The sequence below is a fragment of the Mustela erminea genome, chromosome 1 (genome assembly GCF_009829155.1).
Source record: "Mustela erminea isolate mMusErm1 chromosome 1, mMusErm1.Pri, whole genome shotgun sequence".
In the NCBI taxonomy this organism is placed as follows: domain Eukaryota; kingdom Metazoa; phylum Chordata; class Mammalia; order Carnivora; family Mustelidae; genus Mustela; species Mustela erminea.
Genome location: NC_045614.1, coordinates 23,984,878 through 24,005,411, shown reverse-complemented (window position 1 = coordinate 24,005,411; position 20,534 = coordinate 23,984,878). Strand labels below are relative to the sequence as shown.

Here is a 20,534-nt window from a genome sequence, read left to right as displayed (position 1 = left end):
GCAAAACAATATTAGCATGAAAAATCAGACTTTAAGACGAAACTACATGCCACTTAGGAAAAATATTTACTGTAATTTATATGATGCAGAAACTCCTAAATATAAAAACTTACATAACAAGAGTTCCCCGGCAGTCAATACAAACAGGATACATGATTGAAACCCAACTGTAAATCTACTGTGAAGAAAAACTCAAGCTCTGTTCTGTTCCCACAGAAATAATAATTAACAGTAAAAATCAGTTTATGGCAAAAAATGACAGAACACATGAGCCAATTATCTCCCAGGAAAGAAACCAGGCAAAAGAGATGAGGAAATTGGTACCCATCCCCCCAAAATTTAAACTACTGAAACAGCCTTAAAAGGCTTTATAATTAAGTATAGAAAATTTAAGAATAAGAATCTATACAAAGGAGGGCACCTGCGTGGCTCAGTGGGTTAAAGCTTCTGTCTTCGGCTCAGGTCATGATCTCAGGGTCCTGGGATCGAGCCCTGCATCGGGCTCTCTGCTCAGCGGGGAGCCTGCTTCCTCCTCTCTCTCTGCCTGCCTCTCTGCCTACTTGTGATCTCTCTGTCTGTCAAATCAATAAATAAAATCTTAAAAAAAAAAAAGAATCTCTACAAAGGAGACACAGATTTTTTTTTAAATCTACTTTCTTAGCAACTTTAAAGTATCCAAGAATGCACGGATTTTAAAAGAAGACAATAATACACCTAAAAATAAATAGAAAGACAGCTACATTAAAAATTCAATGGGCTCCAAGCATCAGACTAGACACAACCAGAAGGAAATTAATGAACTTGAGTTTAGGGAAATTACCCAGAAGAAAGCATATAAACACAGAGAAGTAAATTCATATCTAGACACGTGTCATTGAAACCAGAATATCAAAAAAAAGCCATTTAAAGGACCCTAGAGAAGGGGCGGGGGGGGTTGGGCAGGGGGGGGCAGACCCACCTACAGAGGTGCAAACCTAAAATTCAGAGACATGGAACAGTATCTTCACAATACTTCAATTTAGGTAGCGTGGAGCTAAATGATCACTGCAGAGTACATAGTAAATAAAACATTTCAGACAAAGAATGAGATCATTTACCACTCCTAGATCATTCCTGAAAAAAAACCAAACCAAAACAAACTTCTAAAATATGGTAAAAAAAAGAAGCAATGGTTTAAAAAAAAAAACTGTGTAAACAAACTGGTAAACACCTCATTTACTACAGGCAGCAACAGCAATAATAACATATTTGGTGGGTTAAAAACACAGCAGAGCTAAAATGTCAGGAAATATCACATGAAAGAGATGGGAGGTAACCCAAGTCAGAGGTTGTAAGGGTTTGCTCTGGAGGAGGGAAGAGATCCTGAAACATGTACAAGGTTAAGGGTAAATATTTCAAGAAAAGAGTGCATACCTTACGTACTAGGAAGGGAGAAAACAGGAACAGAGAAAACTCAGTAGATCCAACTGGAGGAAAAGACAGGAAGGAAGTGAGGTAGGGAGGGAAGGAAGGAAGGAAGAGCACGGGGACAGACAGCCCAGAAAATGATGGTAAAAATAATTCTAAGCACAGTAAATTATAAAAGATTAAATCTCCAATAATGGAGATAATAAAAATGCCAAAGCCAGCTGCATTCTATTTATAAGATAAAATCCTTTATTTATAAGATAAAAAAAGAAAGTTGAAAATGGAGGGAAGGGGGAAAACAGGCCTAGGATATGTCACCAAAGAAATGCTGCATCTGTGCTGTTAGCAAACAAAATAGACATTAAAGCATAAAGCGCTTTCCCAGGGAGGGCTATCCAGTTGATCAGAGGAGTGATTTATCAGGATGCTCTACCAATCTTGAATGGGGATATCTATGGTAGCATAGCTTCCAAATATAAAAAGCAAAGTAAAATGAATGACATGAAGGAGTGGAAAGATCTATAAGTCTGGTGAATGCCTGATATCTAAAACAGAACAATAGCGACAAAAGTTTAGAACACAATGGACACACTTGATCCAATGGATACACATTAAAATCCCAGTACTCAGCTATTAGAGAATGAAACCTGCTTTCAAAAAGATGTGGGCAGGGGCGCCTGGGTGGCTCAGTGGGTTAAGCCGCTGCCTTCGGCTCAGGTCATGATCTCAGATTCATGGGATCGAGTCCCACATCGGGCTCTCTGCTCAGCAGGGAGCCTGCTTCCCTCTCTCTCTCTGCCTGCCTCTCTGTCTACTTGTGATTTCTGTCAAATAAATAAATAAAATCTTTAAAAAAAAAAAAAAAAGATGTGGGCAGGTACCAGAATACAGAACAAGTCTCTGCACAGACCATGTGGTATGCAGACTGCAATGTCATTTAACCAGCAGTCAATAAGGGAAAAAAAAATAGTCTCAAAGCCCACATATTTTAGATAATCTTAAAACAGTATTTAAAAAGTTACCAGTTAAAAATACGGTGAAAATTAGAAGATTATCACAGCTGAATAATAATGAAAATGCTATATAAACTGAAATGCAGAGAAAAATTACACATATATATAAAATATATTTATATATATATATATGAATGAAGTTACAAAAGCTAAGCATCAAACATGAAATGTTAGACCATAATAAAGAGTAAAGCCTGAAAACACAGAAGAAAGGTAATAATACCGATAAGAAGCAAAATAAATGAAATAGAACATCAAAGAAACCGCAGAGAAAATCTAACCAACTCAATGATGGTTCTCTGAAAAGGAAAAGAAAACCACATCTCTGTTAGTACTGAGAGGGGGGGAAGGAAGGAGGAAACAATGGAAGGAGGGAGTCAGGGAAGGAGAGAGAGAGGGAGGAGGAGGAGGGAACAGGGAGCGGGAAGGAGAAGTGGGGAGCAAGGGGGGACGGAAGAGGTAGGGAGAGAAAGAAGGAGGGAGAGTGAGAGGGTGGCGGAGGGGGAGGGGGAGGGAGAGAGCGAGCAGGAAGGGGCGGGAACACGGGAAAGAAAGAGGGAGCGAGTGCGAGAGAGGGACAGGAAGAGAAAGGGAGCCGAGGGAAAGAGGGGGAGAGGGAGGGTGGGGGAGGGGAGAGAGGGTGAGAAGAGAAGCTACGTAGCGGGGGGAAATGCGAGGGGAAGGCAGAGAAAATCGCACATACGGCAGCATTTTTAATCCAAAGAGAACACTATTGGAGCGCCTGGGTGGCTCAGTGGGTTAAGCCGCTGCCTTCGGCTCAGATCATGATCTCAGGGTCCTGGAATCCAGTCCCGCATCGGGCTCCCTGCTCAGCAGGGAGCCTGCTTCCTCCTCTCTCTCTCTCTGCTTGCCTCTCTGCCTACTTGTGATCTCTCTGTGTCAAATAAATAAATAAAATCTTTAAAAAAAAAAAAAAAAAAAGAGAACACTATTAACAAATGCCCGCAATAAACATGGAAAGCGGGATGAAAGAGGCAGTTTTCTAAGAAATATAATTACCAAAATCATTTCAAAAAGAAATAGACACACCAAAGATATCTAACCATTGAAGGAATTAATTTAGTAGTTGAAAATTTACTCGCACAGGAATAAATAAATAAATAAATAAATAAATAACGTATCGCTTGTTTATTGTTTTAGGGGTAAGTTTTCCCAAACCTAAAAGAAGCAGATAATTTAATCTCATACAAAATGTATAAGACCCAGGAAATTTAATGGCAATAAAATGACCTTAATAACAAAGCCAAATGACAGTCCATGAAAGGAAAAGCAAAGCCCACTCTTCCTTTTTTTAAACATCCATTTATTGATTTATGAAGGGGAGAGGGCAGAAGGAGAGGGAGAGAGAACCTTTGGCAGACTCTCCGCGGAGTGCAGAGCCAGATGCAGGGTTTGATCCCAGGACCCTGAGATTATGAGCTGAGCTGAGATCAAGAATCATGCTTAGCCAATTGAGCACCAAAGATGCCCCTAACCCACTCTTCTTTTTGAGAACAGATAGCAACTTCGATATAACACGAACAAATGGACCTAGAAAGATGGTTTTCATTTTTGTCTTTTGTAATCATGGCAATGAAGGACCATCCTGAGAAAAAAAAAGCATGTTTTCACATTAGAGAATCCATCTATCATTAAAGATAAAGTATATATGATATATTTCATGATTTAAGTTTTTAAAAAAAATTTACCAATGTAACTCAACATAATAACAAATTAAAATTATTTTCATAATTAATGTACAAAAGATGTTTTGATAAAATTCAACATCCATTCAAATTCCAAACAATAGCAACAAGAGCAACAAATACTCCTGTAGAGGTTTTCTTTAGCCTAATAAATAGTTAACTATCAAAAATCTAAGGCAACTCGGGAAATGGATACCAGTTGCGGTTATGCAACATTGCTAATCTACTTAATGCTCCTGAACTGTACACTTAAAAATAGTCACAATGGGGGTGGTCTGGCTGGCTCAGTTAGGAAAGCAAGTAACTCTTGATCTTGGAGTGGTGAGTTCCAGCCCCACTTAGAGAGTATATAAACAAACAAATAAACTTAAAAAGAAAATCACTGTCAAAATGTCCTTAAAAATAGTAACAAAGGTAAATTTCACATAATTAATATTTTACTATAATTTAGAAAACAGATGAATGAAACTCGACCATTCTCTTACACCATACATAAAGATAAACTCTAAATGTATGAAACATTTCAACATGAGACAAGAATTCATCAAAATCCTAGAGGAGAACATAGGCAGTAACCTCTTCAATATCCGCCACAGCAACTTCTTTCAAGACTCATCTCCAAAGACAAAGGAAACAAAAGCAAAAATGAACCTTTGGGACTTCAGCAAGATAAAAAGCTTCCGCACAGCAAAGGAAACAGTTAACAAAGCTAAGAGGTAACCCACAGAATGGGAGAAGATATTTGCAAATGACACTATGGATAAAGGGCTGGTACCCAAGATCTATAAAGAACTTCTCAAACTCAACACCCAAAAAACAAATAATCGAGTCAAAAAACAAGCAGAAAACATGAACCTACACTTCTCCACAGAAGACCTATGAATGACTAACAGACACATGAAAAAATGTTCAACTACATTAGCCATCAGAGAAATTAAAATCAAAACCACATTGAGATACCACCTTACACCAGTAAGAATGGCAAAAATTAACAAGGCAGAAATAGCAAATGTTGGAAAGAGTATGAAGAAAGGGGAACCCTCTTACACTGGTAGTTAAGAATGCCAGTTGATGCAGCCACTTAGGAAAATAATATGGAGATTCCTCAGAAAGTGAAAAATAGAGCTACTCTGTGACTCAGTAACTGTGCTACTGGGTATTTACCCCAAAGATATAGTGAAAAGAAGGGCCACATGCACCCCAATGTTCATAACAGGAATGTCCACAATAGCCGAACTGTGGAAGAGGTGAGATGCCCTTCAACAGATGAATGGATAAAGAAAATGTGCTCTGTACATACAATGGAATATTACTCAGTCATCAGAAAGGATGAATACCCACCATTTTCACCAACGTGGTTGAAACTGGAGGGGATTATATTGAGTGAAATAAGTCAAGGAGAGAAAGACAGTTATCATATGGTTTCATTTGTATGTGGAACATAAGGAATAGCATTAGGAGAAGGACATTAGGAGAAGGAAGGGAAAAATGAAGAGGAGGGAATCAGAAGATGACATGAACCATGAGAGACTATGGACCCAGGGAAACAAACTAAAGGTTTCAGAGGGAATGGAAGTTGGGGGGATGGGTTAGCCCAATTATGGGTATTAAGGAGGGCATGGATTACATGGAGCACTGGGTGTTATATGCAAACAATGAATCATGGAACACTACATCAAAAACTAATGATGTACTGTATGGTGACTAACGTAACATAATACAATGCAATACAATACAATATAAGATAATACTACAGAAAACCCAATAGCATACCACATGATTTTACGTACATGGAGAAACTAAAAAATAAATCAACAAAACAAAACAAAACTCACATTTATAGATGGAGAGAAAAAAAAAGTTGGTGGTTGCCTGAGGGGAGGGGAAGGGTGGATGAAATGGATGCAGGGGATCAAGAATTATAAACTTTCAGCAATAAAATAAATAAATCATGGGGATTTAATAAATCATAGAGTCACTGACATTGTATTAACTTCATAAGTTGACAGATGGGAGTTAGATTGATTGTGGTGACCATTTCATAATGTCTACATATGTCGAATCGCTATGCTGTATAACAGAAACTAATATGATATTGTATGTGAATTATACTTCAATAAAAAAAAATCCTATAGCAAACATCATAGTTAACATGGAATTATTAGAAGAAATTCCTTTAAATTAGGAACAAGATACGGTTGTCTACTCTCACTGCTTCTAGTCAACAATCCAGGTTACTTTTATGCAACAAAGTAAGTACGGAGGATATAAAGGAAAATTTTCACAAATGGTGTTACAGTGTGTGAAAAAAGTCTGAGAGAAGAGGAGAGTCAAGATGGCGGAGGAGTAGCAGACTGAGAGGACATCAGGTTACAGGAGTTCAGCTAGATAGTTACCAAACCATTCTGAACACCTACAAACCCAACAGGAGATTGAAGAGAAGAAAAGCAGCAATTCTAGGAACAGAAAATCGACTACTTTCTGAAAGGTAGGACATGAAAAAGAAGAGAATCCGAAGCAACAGGTAGATAGACTGTGGGGCGGGAGGGGCCAGCTCCCGGCCAGTGGCAGAGCAACGGAGCACAAAATCCGAACATTAGAAGTCTTCTCCACTGAGGGACATCACTCCAGAAGCTAAGTGGGGGTGGAGCCCTTGAGGGGACAGTGTGGTCTCAGGTCCCACAGGGTCACGGAAGGATCAGGAGTGGCTGAGTGTAGCTGAGTTTGCAGGTATCAGAACGGGGAAGCCAGCTACAGAGATGGAGCTGAGGAGGGGCTCTCAGCTTGGGATTACCTTAAACTGTGATCTGCAGCACAGTCGGGCCACTGCTCTTTGAGCAGGGACTGCAAAAGTGGCAGATCTGAGGAGATCCCCTCCTTCCTCCTCTGGGAAGAGCAGTGTGGGAGCACAGTGCAGGAATCTGCTGGGTTTGGAGACTCCAAACAGGGCCGTGCAACACAGACAGAAATGCTCGGTCACAGGCCGGGTGAGCTTAGAGCACGGCCGGAGACCAGGGACACGGGGGGGATTCACTGCTTTTCTCTGAGGGTGCACTGAGAAGTGGGGGCCCAAAGCTTTCTGCTCCTCCAGCCAGAGAGTGGGAGGCCGCTATTTTCATTCCCGTCCTCCAGAGCTCTATGGAAAGCGTTCAGGGAACAAAAACTCCCAGAGGGAACCTGAACAGATACTTAGCCTGGCCCCTGGCAAGGGCAGGGCAATTCTGCTTTGGGCAAAGACAGTTGAGAATCATTGCAATAGGCCCCTCCCCCAGAAGATCAGCAGGAATATCCAGCCAAGACCAAACTCACTGATCAAGGAGAACAGCAGAATTTCAGAGGAGGGAAAAGCAAAGCATGGAATACATGGCTTTCTCCCCATGATTCCTTAGTGTTGCAAAGTTAATTAATTTTTTTTAATTTTATTTTTTTCTTATTCTAATTTTTTAACCTTTCCTCTTTCCTCTTTTAACGTTTTTTAACTAGTGTATATTAACAATACCTTTCTAAAAAAAAATCTTTTTAAATCTTCATTATTATAGTCATATTTTATCATTCATTGTATCTAACTTTATTTTGTGTATACATATAGGGTTTTTTCTTCTAAAAAATTTCGGGATACAAAAGTAGATTGAAAGATACCCTATCTAGCCCAGGGCTTTGTTCTATCTCTAGCTAAGCAAATTCTCTCCACTTTCTTTTTCTTTCTTTTTCCAACCAACATATCTTATCAATTCCTTTTTTAGAATTTTTTTTTTAATTTTCATCTTTACATTCATATTCCATCCCTTTATCATGTTTACCCTTATTTTATATATATATAAGTTTTTCTTTCTTTAAAATGTTGGGAGGTAGTTTCTTCTAAGAGACCAAAATCAAGTGGGTGGTTCTATTCTATATAGAATATAGACTATATTGAATATATATGAATATATATATATATATATGACTGGTGAATAGATATCTGATATCTGGGTCACAAAGCAGGTCTCAACCAGTACCAAAAATTTAGGATCATTCCCTGCATATTTTCAGACCATAATGCTCTGAAACTAGAACTCAATCACAAGAGGAAAGTTGGAAAGAATCCAAATACATGGAGGCTAAAGAGCATCGTACTAAAGAATGAATGGGTCAGCCAGGAAATTAAAGAATTGAAAAAATTCATGGAAACAAATGATAATGAAAACACAACTGTCCAAAATCTATGGGACATAGCAAAGGCAGTCCTGAGAGGAAAGTATATAGCGATACAAGCCTTTCTCAAGAAACAAGAAAGGTCTCAAATACACAACCTAACCCTTTACCAAAAGGAGCTGGAGAAAGAACAGCAAATAAAGCCTAAACCCAGTAGAAGAGAAATCACAAAGATCAGAGTAGAAATCAATGAAATAGAAACCAAAACAATAATAGAACAAATCAATGAAACTAGGAGCTGTTTCTTTGAAAGAATTTATAAGATTGATAAACCCTGGCCAGGTCCTTTCTAGAGAAAGGACCCAAATAAATAAAATCATGAATGAAAGAGGAGAGATCACAACCAACACCAAAGAAATACAAACAATTATAAGAACATATTATGAGCAAATATACACCAGGAAATTTGACTATCTGGAAGAAATGGATGCATTCCTAGAGCCATATAAACTACCAAAACTGAACCAGGAAGAAATAGGAAACCTGAACAGACCCAAAACCAATAAGGAGATTGAAGCAGTCATCAAAAATCTCCCAACAAACAAGAGCCCAGGGCCAGACAGCTTCCCAGGGGAATTCTACCAAACACTTAAAGAAGAATTAATACCTATTATCCTGAAACTGTTTCAAAAAATAGAAATGGAAGGAAAACTTCCAAACTCATTTTATGAGGCCAGCATTACCTTGATGCCAAAACCAGACAAAGACCCCCTTAAAAAAGAGAATTACAGACCAATATTCTTGATGAACACAGATGCGAAAATTCTCACCAAAATACTAGCCAACAAGATCCAGCAGTACATTAAAAGATTATTCACCACAACCAAGTGGGATTTATTCCAGGGCTGCAAGGTTGGTTCAACATCTGCAAATCAATCAATGTGATACAATACATTAATAAAAGAAAGGACAAGAACCATATGATACTCTCAATAGATGCTAAAAAAGCATTTCACAAAGTACAGCATCCTTTCTTGATTGAAACTCTTTAAAGTGTAGGAATAGAGGGTACATACCTCAATATCATCAAAGCCGTCTATTAAAAACCCACAGCGAATATCATTCTCAATGGAGAAAAAGTGAGAGCTTTTCTGCTAAGGTCAGGAACACAGCAGGGATGTCCATTATCACCACTGCTATTCAACATAGTACTAGAAGTCCTAGCATCAGCAATCAAACAACAAAAAAAAAATTAAAGGCATCTGAATTGGCAAAGAAGAAGTCAAACTATCACTCTTTGCAGATGATATGATACTTTATGTGGAAAACCCAAAGGACTCCATTCCAAAACTGTAAGAACTCACACAGGAATTCAGGTAAGTGTCAGGATATAAAATCAATGCACAAAAATCAGTTGCATTTCTATACACCAACATTAACATAGAAGAAAGAAAAATTAAGGAGTTGATCCTATTTACAATTGCAACCAAAACCATAAGACATCTAGGAATAAACCTAATCAAAGAGGCAAAGAATCTATACTCAGAAAACTATAAAGTACTCATGAAAGAAATTGAGGAAGACACAAAGAAATGGAAAAACGTTCCATGCTCATGGATTGGAAGGACAAATATTGTGAAAATGTCTATGTTACCTAAAGCAATCTACATGTTTAATGCAATCCCTATCAAAATACCATCAATTTTTTTCCCAAGAAATGAACAAATAACCCTAAAATTTATATGGAACCAGAAAAGGCCTCAAACAGCCAGAAAAATGTTGAAAAAGAAAGCCAAAGTTGGTGGCATCACAATTCCAGACTTCGAGCTTTTTTACAAAGCTGTCGTTGTCAAGACAGTATGGTACTGGCACAAAAACAGACACCCAGATCAATGGAACAGAATAGAGAGCCCAGAAATAGACCCTCAACTCTATGGTCAACTAATCTTTGACAAAGCAGGAAGGAATGTCCAATGGAAAAAAGACAGTCTCTTCAACAAACGGTGTTGGGAAAATTGGACAGCTACATGCAGAAGAATGAAACTGGACCATTTCCTTATACCACACACGAAAATAGACTCAAAATGAATGAAAGATTGCAATGTGAGAAAGGAATCCATCAAAATCCTTGAGGAGAACACAGACAGCGACCTCTTCGACCTCAGCCGCAGCAATTTCTTCCTAAAACATCATCAAAAGCAAGGGAAACAAAGGAAAAAATGAACTATTGGGCCTTCATCAAGATCAAAAGTTTTTGCACAGCAGAGGAAAGAGTCAGCAAAACCAAAAGACAACTGACAAAATGGGAGAGGATATTTGCAAACGACATATCAGATAAAGGGCTAGCATCTAAGGAACTTAACAAACTCAACACCCAAAGAACAAATAATCCAATCAAGGAATAGGCAGAGGACATGAATAGACATTTCTGCAAAGAAGACATCCAGATGGCCAACAGACACATGAAAAAGTGTTCCACATCACTCGGGATCAGGGAAATACAAATCAAAACTACAATGAGATACCACCTCACACCAGTCAGAATGGCTCAAATTAACAAGTCAGGAAACAACAGATGCTGGCAAGGATGTGGAGAAAGAGGAACCCTCCTACACTGTTGGTGGGAATGCAGGTTGGTGTAGCCACTCTGGAAAAGAGCATGGAGGTTCCTCAGAAAGTTGAAAATAGAGCTACCTTATGACCTAACAAGCACCCTACTGAGTATTTACCCTAAAGATACAAATGTAGTGATCTGAAGAGGCACATGCACCAATGTCTATAGCAGCAATGTCCACAACAGCCAAACTATGGAAAGAACCTAGATGTCCATCAACAGATGAATGGACAAAGAAGATGTGGTATATACATACAATGGAATACTATGCAGCCATCAAAAGAAATGAAATCTTGCTATTTGCAACGATGTGGATGGAACTAGAGGGTATTATGCTGAGTGAAGTAAGTGAACCATAAAGATAATTATCATATGATCTCCCTGATATGAGGAATCTGAGAGGCAGGGTAGAAGGTTTGGGGGGTAGGGAAGGAAAAACTGAAACAAGATGGGATTGGGAGGGAGACAAACCATAAGAGACTCTTAATCTCACAAAACAAAGTGAGGGTTGCCAGGGGGAGGAGGGTAGGGAGAGGGTGGCTGGGTTATGGATATTGGGGAGGGTATGTGATATGGTGAGTGCTGTGAATTGTGTAAGACTGACAATTCACAGACCTGTACCCCTGGGGCAAATAATACATTATATATTAATTTTAAAAAATTCGAGAGAAGCGATACACAAACTATTAAATCTAAAAGAATATTTAGCAACTGGATACAAGATATTCAATATACAGAGTTGTTCTCATATTCTAACAATTATCAAATAGAAAATGCAGTTTTAAATGTATGCCATTTCTGATAGCAGGAAAAACTATATGTTTTCAAGGTATTAATCTAACATAAAATTATAAAACTCTATGAAAAGACATGTAAATAAAGAGACATACTAAGTTTATAAATGTAAAGTTCCAGTATTATACAAGATAGCAATTATCTTCAAATTAATCTATAACTTACAGCAATTTTAATCAAAACTGTGCCATAATTCTTGGAAATTAACAAGCTGATTATAGAATTAATATCAAAGAGGAGAGAAAAAATAGCCATGGCAACTTAGAAGAATATGGAAAAGATATTTGTTCTCCTAAATATAAAATCATATTATAAAGCTCTAATAACTAAAGAGCTATGGTATTGACATCAGTACTGACAAACCATAAAACCTGGAAACAGACCTGCATACAGATGGGAACTCACCCTATATGACACAGGTGCCACAATAAATCAACTGGAACAACAAAAAAAAGACCATTGAATAAGCAGTGCTGGTTGACAGGGAACTATATTGAAAAAGATGAAATTAGATGCTACCTTATGGCACACACAAATAAATTCAAGAGAGATTCAAGTCTTGAAGGTGAAAGTCAACACTGGAAGTATTTGGAATAAAACGATTTGAGAATACCATTATGACAAGAGGGCACAAACTAATTTCTTAAAGCACAAATGCACAAATCATAGAACAGACGAAAAAATTAGACTACATTAAAATAAAGGCAAAGGAAAATTTATGCATCTACATACATTACAAAAGATGAGGAGTCAGATGAAGGTCTAGGAAGACATATATGTAAAGCATACAACTGGAAAGAAATTGCACCCCAAAACTAGAACACCAAACCAGTAAGAGTGGATTCATCACCCAACAGGCAACTGCCAACAGAAATGAAGGGTAAAGAAACCCAAATGATCAATAAAACCATTTTAAAAAAAGCCCAATGTCATTAGGAATCAGGGAAATGCCTAGTAAGTGACCAAGACTCATTCCCCAGATGTCAGACTCCAGTGTCTCCTAAAGATTTGATGCCTCCAAGAAAGATACAGAAGGATTTTTCCCAACAGATGGTTGAAATGGCCAACCACCAACTGGGAAAACACGAATTAGGACTTTTTCCAACCAGCAATAAACTCAGCTAAAAACCTTGTCTATTCTAGGATGCATTCTCAAGCATTTTGAACCTTTCCCAAGTTCTAAATGATCTAACAAATCCAAGTGATGTTTCTTCCAAGCCAGTAGAAACACCTCCTCATACAAGAAGGCCACCATGTTTCCATCTCTCACTGTGATCGTGAGCACGCGGACACATTGGGAGTTCTACAATGAGCAGAAAGGAGCGGGGAGGCTTACTTGGAGCAGTCTTCACAAGCAATGTTCCCTGAAGTCTCCTTGATGGTGCGTTCAGAGACAAATGCTGGATATTCAGTATCACAAGGCTCCAGGGTCTGTTTCAATTTCTGGGCTGTAGGGATAGGAAAAAAAAAAAAAAAAAAGTAAAAAAGATAAAGAACAAAGGCACAGGCTTTCTTGTGACTGGCAGCCCACAGAAACTCAGAACACAGTTCTCCTCCCGCCGTGCTGTGATTTTTCTAGGCATAGCATAATGCATTATTTTCTAATTAGTCAAGTGATTTCATCTGCCAAGCAACTCTATAAGCTATAATTCCTCAAGCCGTTGTGTTGGCTTCATCCACTATCATTTATGCATCACAAGAATACTTTCTGGGACAACATCAGTCAACGGGTCTCTGACTTCAGACTTACTTGAACTCAGCAATAACACATATGTGTATTGGAATAAATGTATAAAATAGAAGTTACACCATATTATTTAGGGTGAGACAAAGGTCATGATACAATTGCATGGTTTTATGACAGAAACAAAATTGAAGTATGGAATAGTAAAATACGTAATGTCTTTGAACCACAGCCATATAACTGATCTTACTCTTATGAAGTTCCTTGTCCACGAATGCAGCTAGATAACCCCTGTACATGGTTGGGTACCTAGTAGGCACTTGGTAATGTTTCGGCGGTTGATAAAATAATGTAAACGAGTTATGTCCAGTGGTCAAGTTCCGAAACTCTTTAAGTTTCCATTTTTTTCAATGTCTAAATTGGGGCTAATCCAGTCCCTCTAACAGAGGGTGATTTGAGAAGTAAATGAAACATTATATGTTGAGTACTTAGTAGAGTACTTGGAACATAATGAGTGCTGCATGAATGTCAGTTTATAATAATAATAAATGGTAACAACAGTAACCAATAACAATAAGAACATTAGCATTCTAATGACGCCATTTTAATACTGAAATGATGATGATGGTAGATACTGTAACACAGTGGCTAAGGGTGAAGACTAAAAGAGAAGTTTGGAGTATAAATCCCCTCCCCTGCTCCATTGCTTCTGGCTAATCCTCAGTATTCTCATCTGCAAAATGGAAATGGCAAGAGTATGGGTCCTTGTCACAGGACTGGTCACTCATTAATCTCTTACCAGTAGGGGGCGCCTGGGTGGCTTAGTTGGTTAAGGATCCGACTCTTGATTTCCGCTCAGGTCATGAACTCAGTCCACTGTTTTGAGACGGAGCCCTGCGTTGGGCTCCACACTGGATGGGAGCCCGTTCACGATCCTCTCTCACCCTCCCCTTCTGTCCCTCCCACTCCTCTAAAAAAAAGAGAGATCTTACCAGTAGAATGTTCATAGGTTTCCAACACCCAAACTTTGTACAAAGTTTTTGGCTGATATTTTATATGGAAATATAAACACCTACTTATAAATATAGAATATATAATTTACATTTTCAACTCCAAAACTTGGTAGGATTTTAACAAAATGCTGTTTTGACAAAATCTCAAGTTCTATTCCCAATGCAGTTGGTTGGATGTCAGAAGCTCGGCGACATTTCATTTCATTAATTCATCAGAAGCCCGACAAAACATGTCACGTTTTGTGAAATGGCCGTGGGGAGGCTGCCGGCACTAAGTGGGCCAGCACAGGATTGCTAAGTGCAAAAGGAGCCCCTGGCAACCACCAGATATTTGTTGGCTGATTAGGAAGCCATGTTCCAAGCATGTATATTCTAACATGACTTTTTTATTTTTAAATAGAATTTTCCCTAAGCGTTAATTATTTTGAGGAAATTGATTGGGGGTTTGTTTGGGGTTAAAGCATAATGCATTGTCATTTTTCTCCTCTCAAAGGAGAAGAAGGAAGTGGATTCAATCAGCTTTTTTTTTTAAATGTATGACCTGTGCTTTTTCAGAAATTGGTCACTGACATGAAAGGCACGATGCCCACACCAAGGCACGGACTTGTTCTGAGTAATGAACCGACCAAGGCAGGCACGGCTCTTCACCAAGGGCCGCGTGTACTCACTTCCACATACATGCAGGTGCAGACATGCAAAACAGCCTTCACCAGACGCTAGCTCTGGAGCATGTCACCACCCATGCGCCAGGAGCTGGACTAATCACTTAGCAGCGAAGGGCACAAACTAAGGGGCACAAATCTTGGCACCGCTGTGGGACAGCCGGTGAGTTCAATCTCGTGACGCCTCCGTGTTCTCCTCGGTAAAATGGGAATAAGACGGAATAACCTCATGTGGTTGTGTGAGAATCAGACGAATTCATGCCTGGCAAGAGGTGGGTGCGCTGTGAGGGGCTCTTCCTGCCACATGAATGCGTGTTATTACGCCGAATCGTCAGAAACGGCGGGCCTTTCTGAAGCATCACTTTTTGGTTAGAAAAGACCAGTGACTACCTCCCAGAGTCCTCAGAGTCCTGGCTTCACTGCAGGAACAGCATGGGCGAGCCTCATGCTCCCAACAGCCAGGGTCCCCCACCCTGCCTGCCCCCCCCCGCCTCCCCCATGCCCTGAGGTGCTGGTTTTAGGAAGCCCAGGGCTAAACAGCCCCAGCACAGAGCGGGGGCACCTAGTGGAAACATCTTTCCCTTCCACTTTTCTCCACTGCCTCTGATTTTGTCAGGAGGACAGCTTTGTCGGATGCTAGGGAGTTTTTCCCACCTTTCTTTCTTTTTCATTATTCTTTCATTGGCTCTCCCCCACCCCACCCCCGCCTTTTTTTTTTTTTTTTTTCATTTGGGGAGGCCACCCATAAAGCTCAGAGCATCTGGCTACAATTTGGTCACACTTTTTATTTTCATGGTTCTTGTGTTCGCAATTGACTCCTTTGAGTAGCAAGTGAGAGCGACTTTCCACTGGGGAAACTTCCTTTTAATATTTAAATTATTTGAATTTCAAAAAAAGTGAGTCCCTTAAAATGAAATAAAGATCAAGTAAAAAAACAAAACCAAACCCAAACAATGCGGATTATAAGTGGATACGACTCTCGTATGCAGATGGCACATATAAGCTCATGTTGGTAACGGCCTCGTTTATTAAGAAATCGCTACGTGCCAGATGCTGTTCTGCTTTACATGTATTAATTTATTTAACAGTAAAACATGACAAAATGAAAAAGAAGAATAAACTATAAGGTGGGAATCTTTTTTTTTTTTTTTTTTTTTTTTTGCAGGTTAGTGAATGGAGGAGACCACTGAATGAATTGCCCAAATTCATCCAGTGAGTATGTGGCAGAGCCAAAATTTGCACTTGGGCCTTCTGGCTCCAGCACACATATATTTAACTTCTCTGTGAAGTTCGGCCAATGAAAGGAAGGAAGGAAGGTCTTTGGGCCGGGCTGAGATAGGCAGTGTGCACGATTTAAACGGGCCCGATAATTGCACCATCTCTAATTGTAATTGTCTGGGCCCAGTTACTACGGAACGAGTCCAGTGCTCTCAATGGTGAGGCTCATTTGGCTCGGATCCTTCCCGGAGATGAAATTTGTGTTCCCTTCGCAAGGCACCCATACTGATGGGGCGATAAACCCTCGTCAACTCTGTCCGCAACACGACGATAGACTGGCTGCCAGTCGTCCGCTGGGCTTTTGGGCCACATACGAATTATCGTATAAAACCATGGCCACATTTAATCGAAATAACATGGTTTACGATGACGACCTTTCTTTGTCTGGAGCGCTATGGATACCGCATATATTTGCGGGTCGGTCCTTACTGCTCATCTATGCCATTCTGAACTGCTCTGGCTGCCAGGGATCTCCTGAGCGCTGTTTTAGCCACTGGGCATTTACATCACATTATCTTATAAAGGTGGAGGTACTAGAGGTCATGAAGTTCAGCTGGGCTGATTCCTTGTTGTAGGGAAAATGGGGTTCAGAAAGCAGACATGGCCTGCCAGAAGTCCCCCAGAGAGAGACTCACCATGACCATCATCTACTTAAACACCAAAACCACCTTCACAGCCCGTCCCCGCGAAGCCCTCACCCCACGCCAAACACGCCGCTAGGCCCTTTGCCTGGAAGGAGTCCTCCCAGTCCTCACCGCCAGGCAGTGAGGAAGGCCTGCCGCTCTTCTGTCTTCACAGATGGACAAACTGCAGCCCAGAGAAATTAAGTGACACTGCCCGCCCCAAGTCACGTTGCCGTGAGCTCGGGAGCCCAGACCCGCTTGTGCACGGTCACATCGTGGGGCCGCCGTTCTGCACTGTTCCACCGCTCTACCTCCCGTCCCCATGAGGCCGGCGGCCCCAGGCCGAAGCCGTGACCTACCACTCACTCACAATGAAGCACCCAATGGAGCAGCCACACAATTGAATTTCTTTAATTTTCCCTTAGCAACAAATGTCCCTGATGAGAATAACGGACTGGGGTTCACAGTAATTATGGGCAGACAACCGGGAATGAATAGAGTTGCCGTTTGAAAAGCTTTCCTCTTCTTTTGTCTCTGTGAACGCACCCCCCATTCATACTCCGTGCCAGCAAGCTCCGTTCTTTGTGCAACTTTGCCAAAATGATACCTTTGTGATAATCAAGCAGAAATGGGCTTCCACAGTCCCCTTCATTAAGGAAATGAAGCAGATAAACAGTGTAATTATGGATTCCATTTTTAGCTAAACAAAGATGTATGTCTCAGCCCAGGGTCTTTATCTAGCGAGGGAATGGTAAAATTAGAATGAAGAAACCTTGCAAGTCAATAGCGCTGTGAAACTTTTCTCTCCTTATGCTCTGGGTCTGAGAATTTACATTTTCCTTTAACAAAGATCCCCAGCTGATAGCAGCCCCAGCCCCGCCAGCCCAAGGACAGCTCCCCCATTCCATTCTTTTCTCCATCTGTGAAATGGAAAAAGGCAGCTCTGGCCAGCCGAGGCCTACAGGGCGGAATGAAACAATCCGCATACAGCAGCCAGAACCACACAGGGTCCAAGAAGGCAGGCTGTCTTGCTCATTGGCATCTAGCTGAGCTCTTGGCTCACATCTGAGCCCCTCATCTAGTAGCTGTCTGACTCATGCAGCTCAGAAGGGGTTAGTGACAAATTCCAGCAGTCCCTACCTCTCAGGGATGATGAAGGGATCTGAAGATGGTCAAGGGCCCGCACTCCGGAAATGGGAAAGCACTCACTGTATGTTAGCACTTGGTGTGGTGACGACACAATCGTCTGACAAGGTCTGTCTCCAGTCTGGGAGCAGGCCTCACATTGTGGCAAAAAGGCAACACGACTTGGAATTATCTATTAAGGAACTTTTAAGAAAGCTTCTAAAACATAACACAGAGAGCTTACGGATCACACGATTGCTCTTAGCTGAAACTCTGCCTGCTGTTGGTCCTGGTACAGGGGCTTGGGGGGTTGGGATGTGAAACTTCAGAATAGGGACCTTCATACATTTCTGTAAGCATCATGAATGCAAAGACCATATCCTTCTTCTTCTTCTTCTTTTTAAGGTTATTTATTTGTTTCAGAGTGAGAGGAAAAGCACAAGAAGAGGGGAGGGTCAGAGGGAGAAGCAGGCTCCCCACAGAGCAGGAAGTGCAACTGTCTGTGGGACTCAATCCTGGGACTCCGGGGTCATGACCTGAGCTGAAAGCACACGCTTAACAGACTGAGCCACCCAGGTGCCCCTATATCCTTCTTCTTTATTCTGCATCCCCTACCCCATCCTCTTTGGTCTTATACCAGGGTTTCCCAAGAGTGGCACTACTGACAGTTTGAGTAGGCTCATTCTTTGTGATGTGGGGCTCTGTGTCCTAGGATGTTTAGCTGCACCCCTGGCTTCCACCCACTGGTTGTCAGTAGCACCACCCCCCACCCCGTCCCCCCCAAGTTGTGACGACCAAAAATGTCTCCAAACATGGCAATGACTCCTGGGAGAAAAAAAAATCCGCCCCGCCTCCTCCAATCCCCCTGTTGAAAACCACGGATCTGAGCAAAGATCACAGGGACTGCAAAGTCACATCAACAAAAACTTTTAAACTGACTGTCATGGGCAGATGCCTGCGGCAACAGGTTATGGGGAAAGGAAGCAGGGCAGGAGGAGAATGGGGGGGAATGGAGATGCGGGCTGGCATGAGAAGATGGGCCATCCTCACGCTTACCACAGAAGCTCCACAGCCAAAGGAGGGCAGGCATTCGGTTCGGAAGAGGAATGCCAAAATGATCAGCCTGCTGCCCTCCGCGCTGAATACACTCCTTCCACAGAGCCAGGATCTCAGCCACAAAAGCCACCGAGGCCCAAAGGTAAGCACCGCCCACCGCGTGGGGTGCGCTGCCTCCGGGCCTCGTCTGCGCATGTGCTGTGTGTGCACCGCCTAACCCATCTCTCACACCGGTTGGGTTCGTGGTAACCTCTGTGGACTAACTGGGAAACCAGAGCCCAGGGAGATCAAGAGACTTGCCCAGGAGGGCGCAGCTAGCAAGCAGCAGAAGAAGGCTGCCTGGAGAGCGCAAAGCTAGTTTGGAAGTCGAGGGGACTTGTCCCCAGACACTTCGGGCTGCGGTGAGAGCAGCCCTATGACCAGCTTGTAGTTCATTCTCTTGTCCTCTATTGATCTTCCTTCTTCCATCCCTCCCTTTTCATCTCATCTAAACATTTTCATCCCTAATAGTAAAACTGTGCAGAAGCCTGTGGAATAAGAAAAGCAAACAGAAGAAGGAAGCAAGCACTCATTTGGTAGAACCCTTCTCAGCTCTCACTTTCAAATCATGTGCAGTTTTCAAACAAAGTAGGTTTGTGTTATAGGTAGAATTTTCTTGGGGGACATAATAGTCTTCCCTTCCTAATTCATACTTTGTTCTCTGCTTATTGACTCCCCGCTGGCCATACTGATTGCTGACCCTAATTAAATCCATAACCCCTACTCCCCCATCACTGGATGCTTTTCTGGGGGTATATACAGTTCTGTATATTGTTTATCTTGCTCTATTACTTAATTTCATGAACATTTTTGATCCCGTTGAAAAGATCTATTTTCAGAAACAGAATCTTGTTAAAAGGTTTTCTCTGCCTCTCTGTGGATTGGTTGTCATTTATTTTGAATTGTCTCTATTATTCAGCATTTAAAGAGTTACCAGTATTTGCAGTCATCTGTTCCTTAGTGACAATAATCCTGTCCTAGACCCCTTGGCTCTGACCCCAGTTTATTTTCCTAGGCTAGATTTTCTCGAAGTGGGGTTGTGGACCTTCAAAGCAGGTCCTAACCCAACAGGAAGGGGCAAGCATGGAGCTCACACACTGAGGGTCACCAGGACTGTGTGTGTGTGTGTGTGATTGAGAGAGAACAGGACACAGAGATGCTGTTCCGCTGGGTTCTCAGCTTTTCAGGGTTGGGCCAACCCCAAACACTCTTGGATTCGGTTCACTGTAATCAGAGTCCATCCGGTGCAGCTGTGTGCCTGAGAACACCTCTCTGTAGGTGTCCCTCCGTGTCATCCTCTAACAAGAAATGAGGGAGTTCCTGAATTTAGGCAACAGAGGCCTATTTGTAAGTTATAAAGCCTTGATGACAGTGGCAATACTGGT

The 20,534-nt window shown here is 41.3% G+C and overlaps 1 protein-coding gene across 3 annotated transcripts in view; it reads right to left on the bottom strand.

The window, feature by feature from the left end:
- Positions 1-20,534, bottom strand: part of CACNA2D3 (calcium voltage-gated channel auxiliary subunit alpha2delta 3) — an 854,557-nt gene that overhangs the window by 46,196 nt on the left and 787,827 nt on the right. For all 3 annotated transcript variants that reach the window (XM_032322613.1, XM_032322603.1, XM_032322620.1), the window contains one exon: positions 13,006-13,117. In XM_032322613.1, coding sequence (XP_032178504.1) covers positions 13,006-13,117 — 112 coding nt within the window. The remainder of the gene's footprint in view (positions 1-13,005; positions 13,118-20,534) is intronic.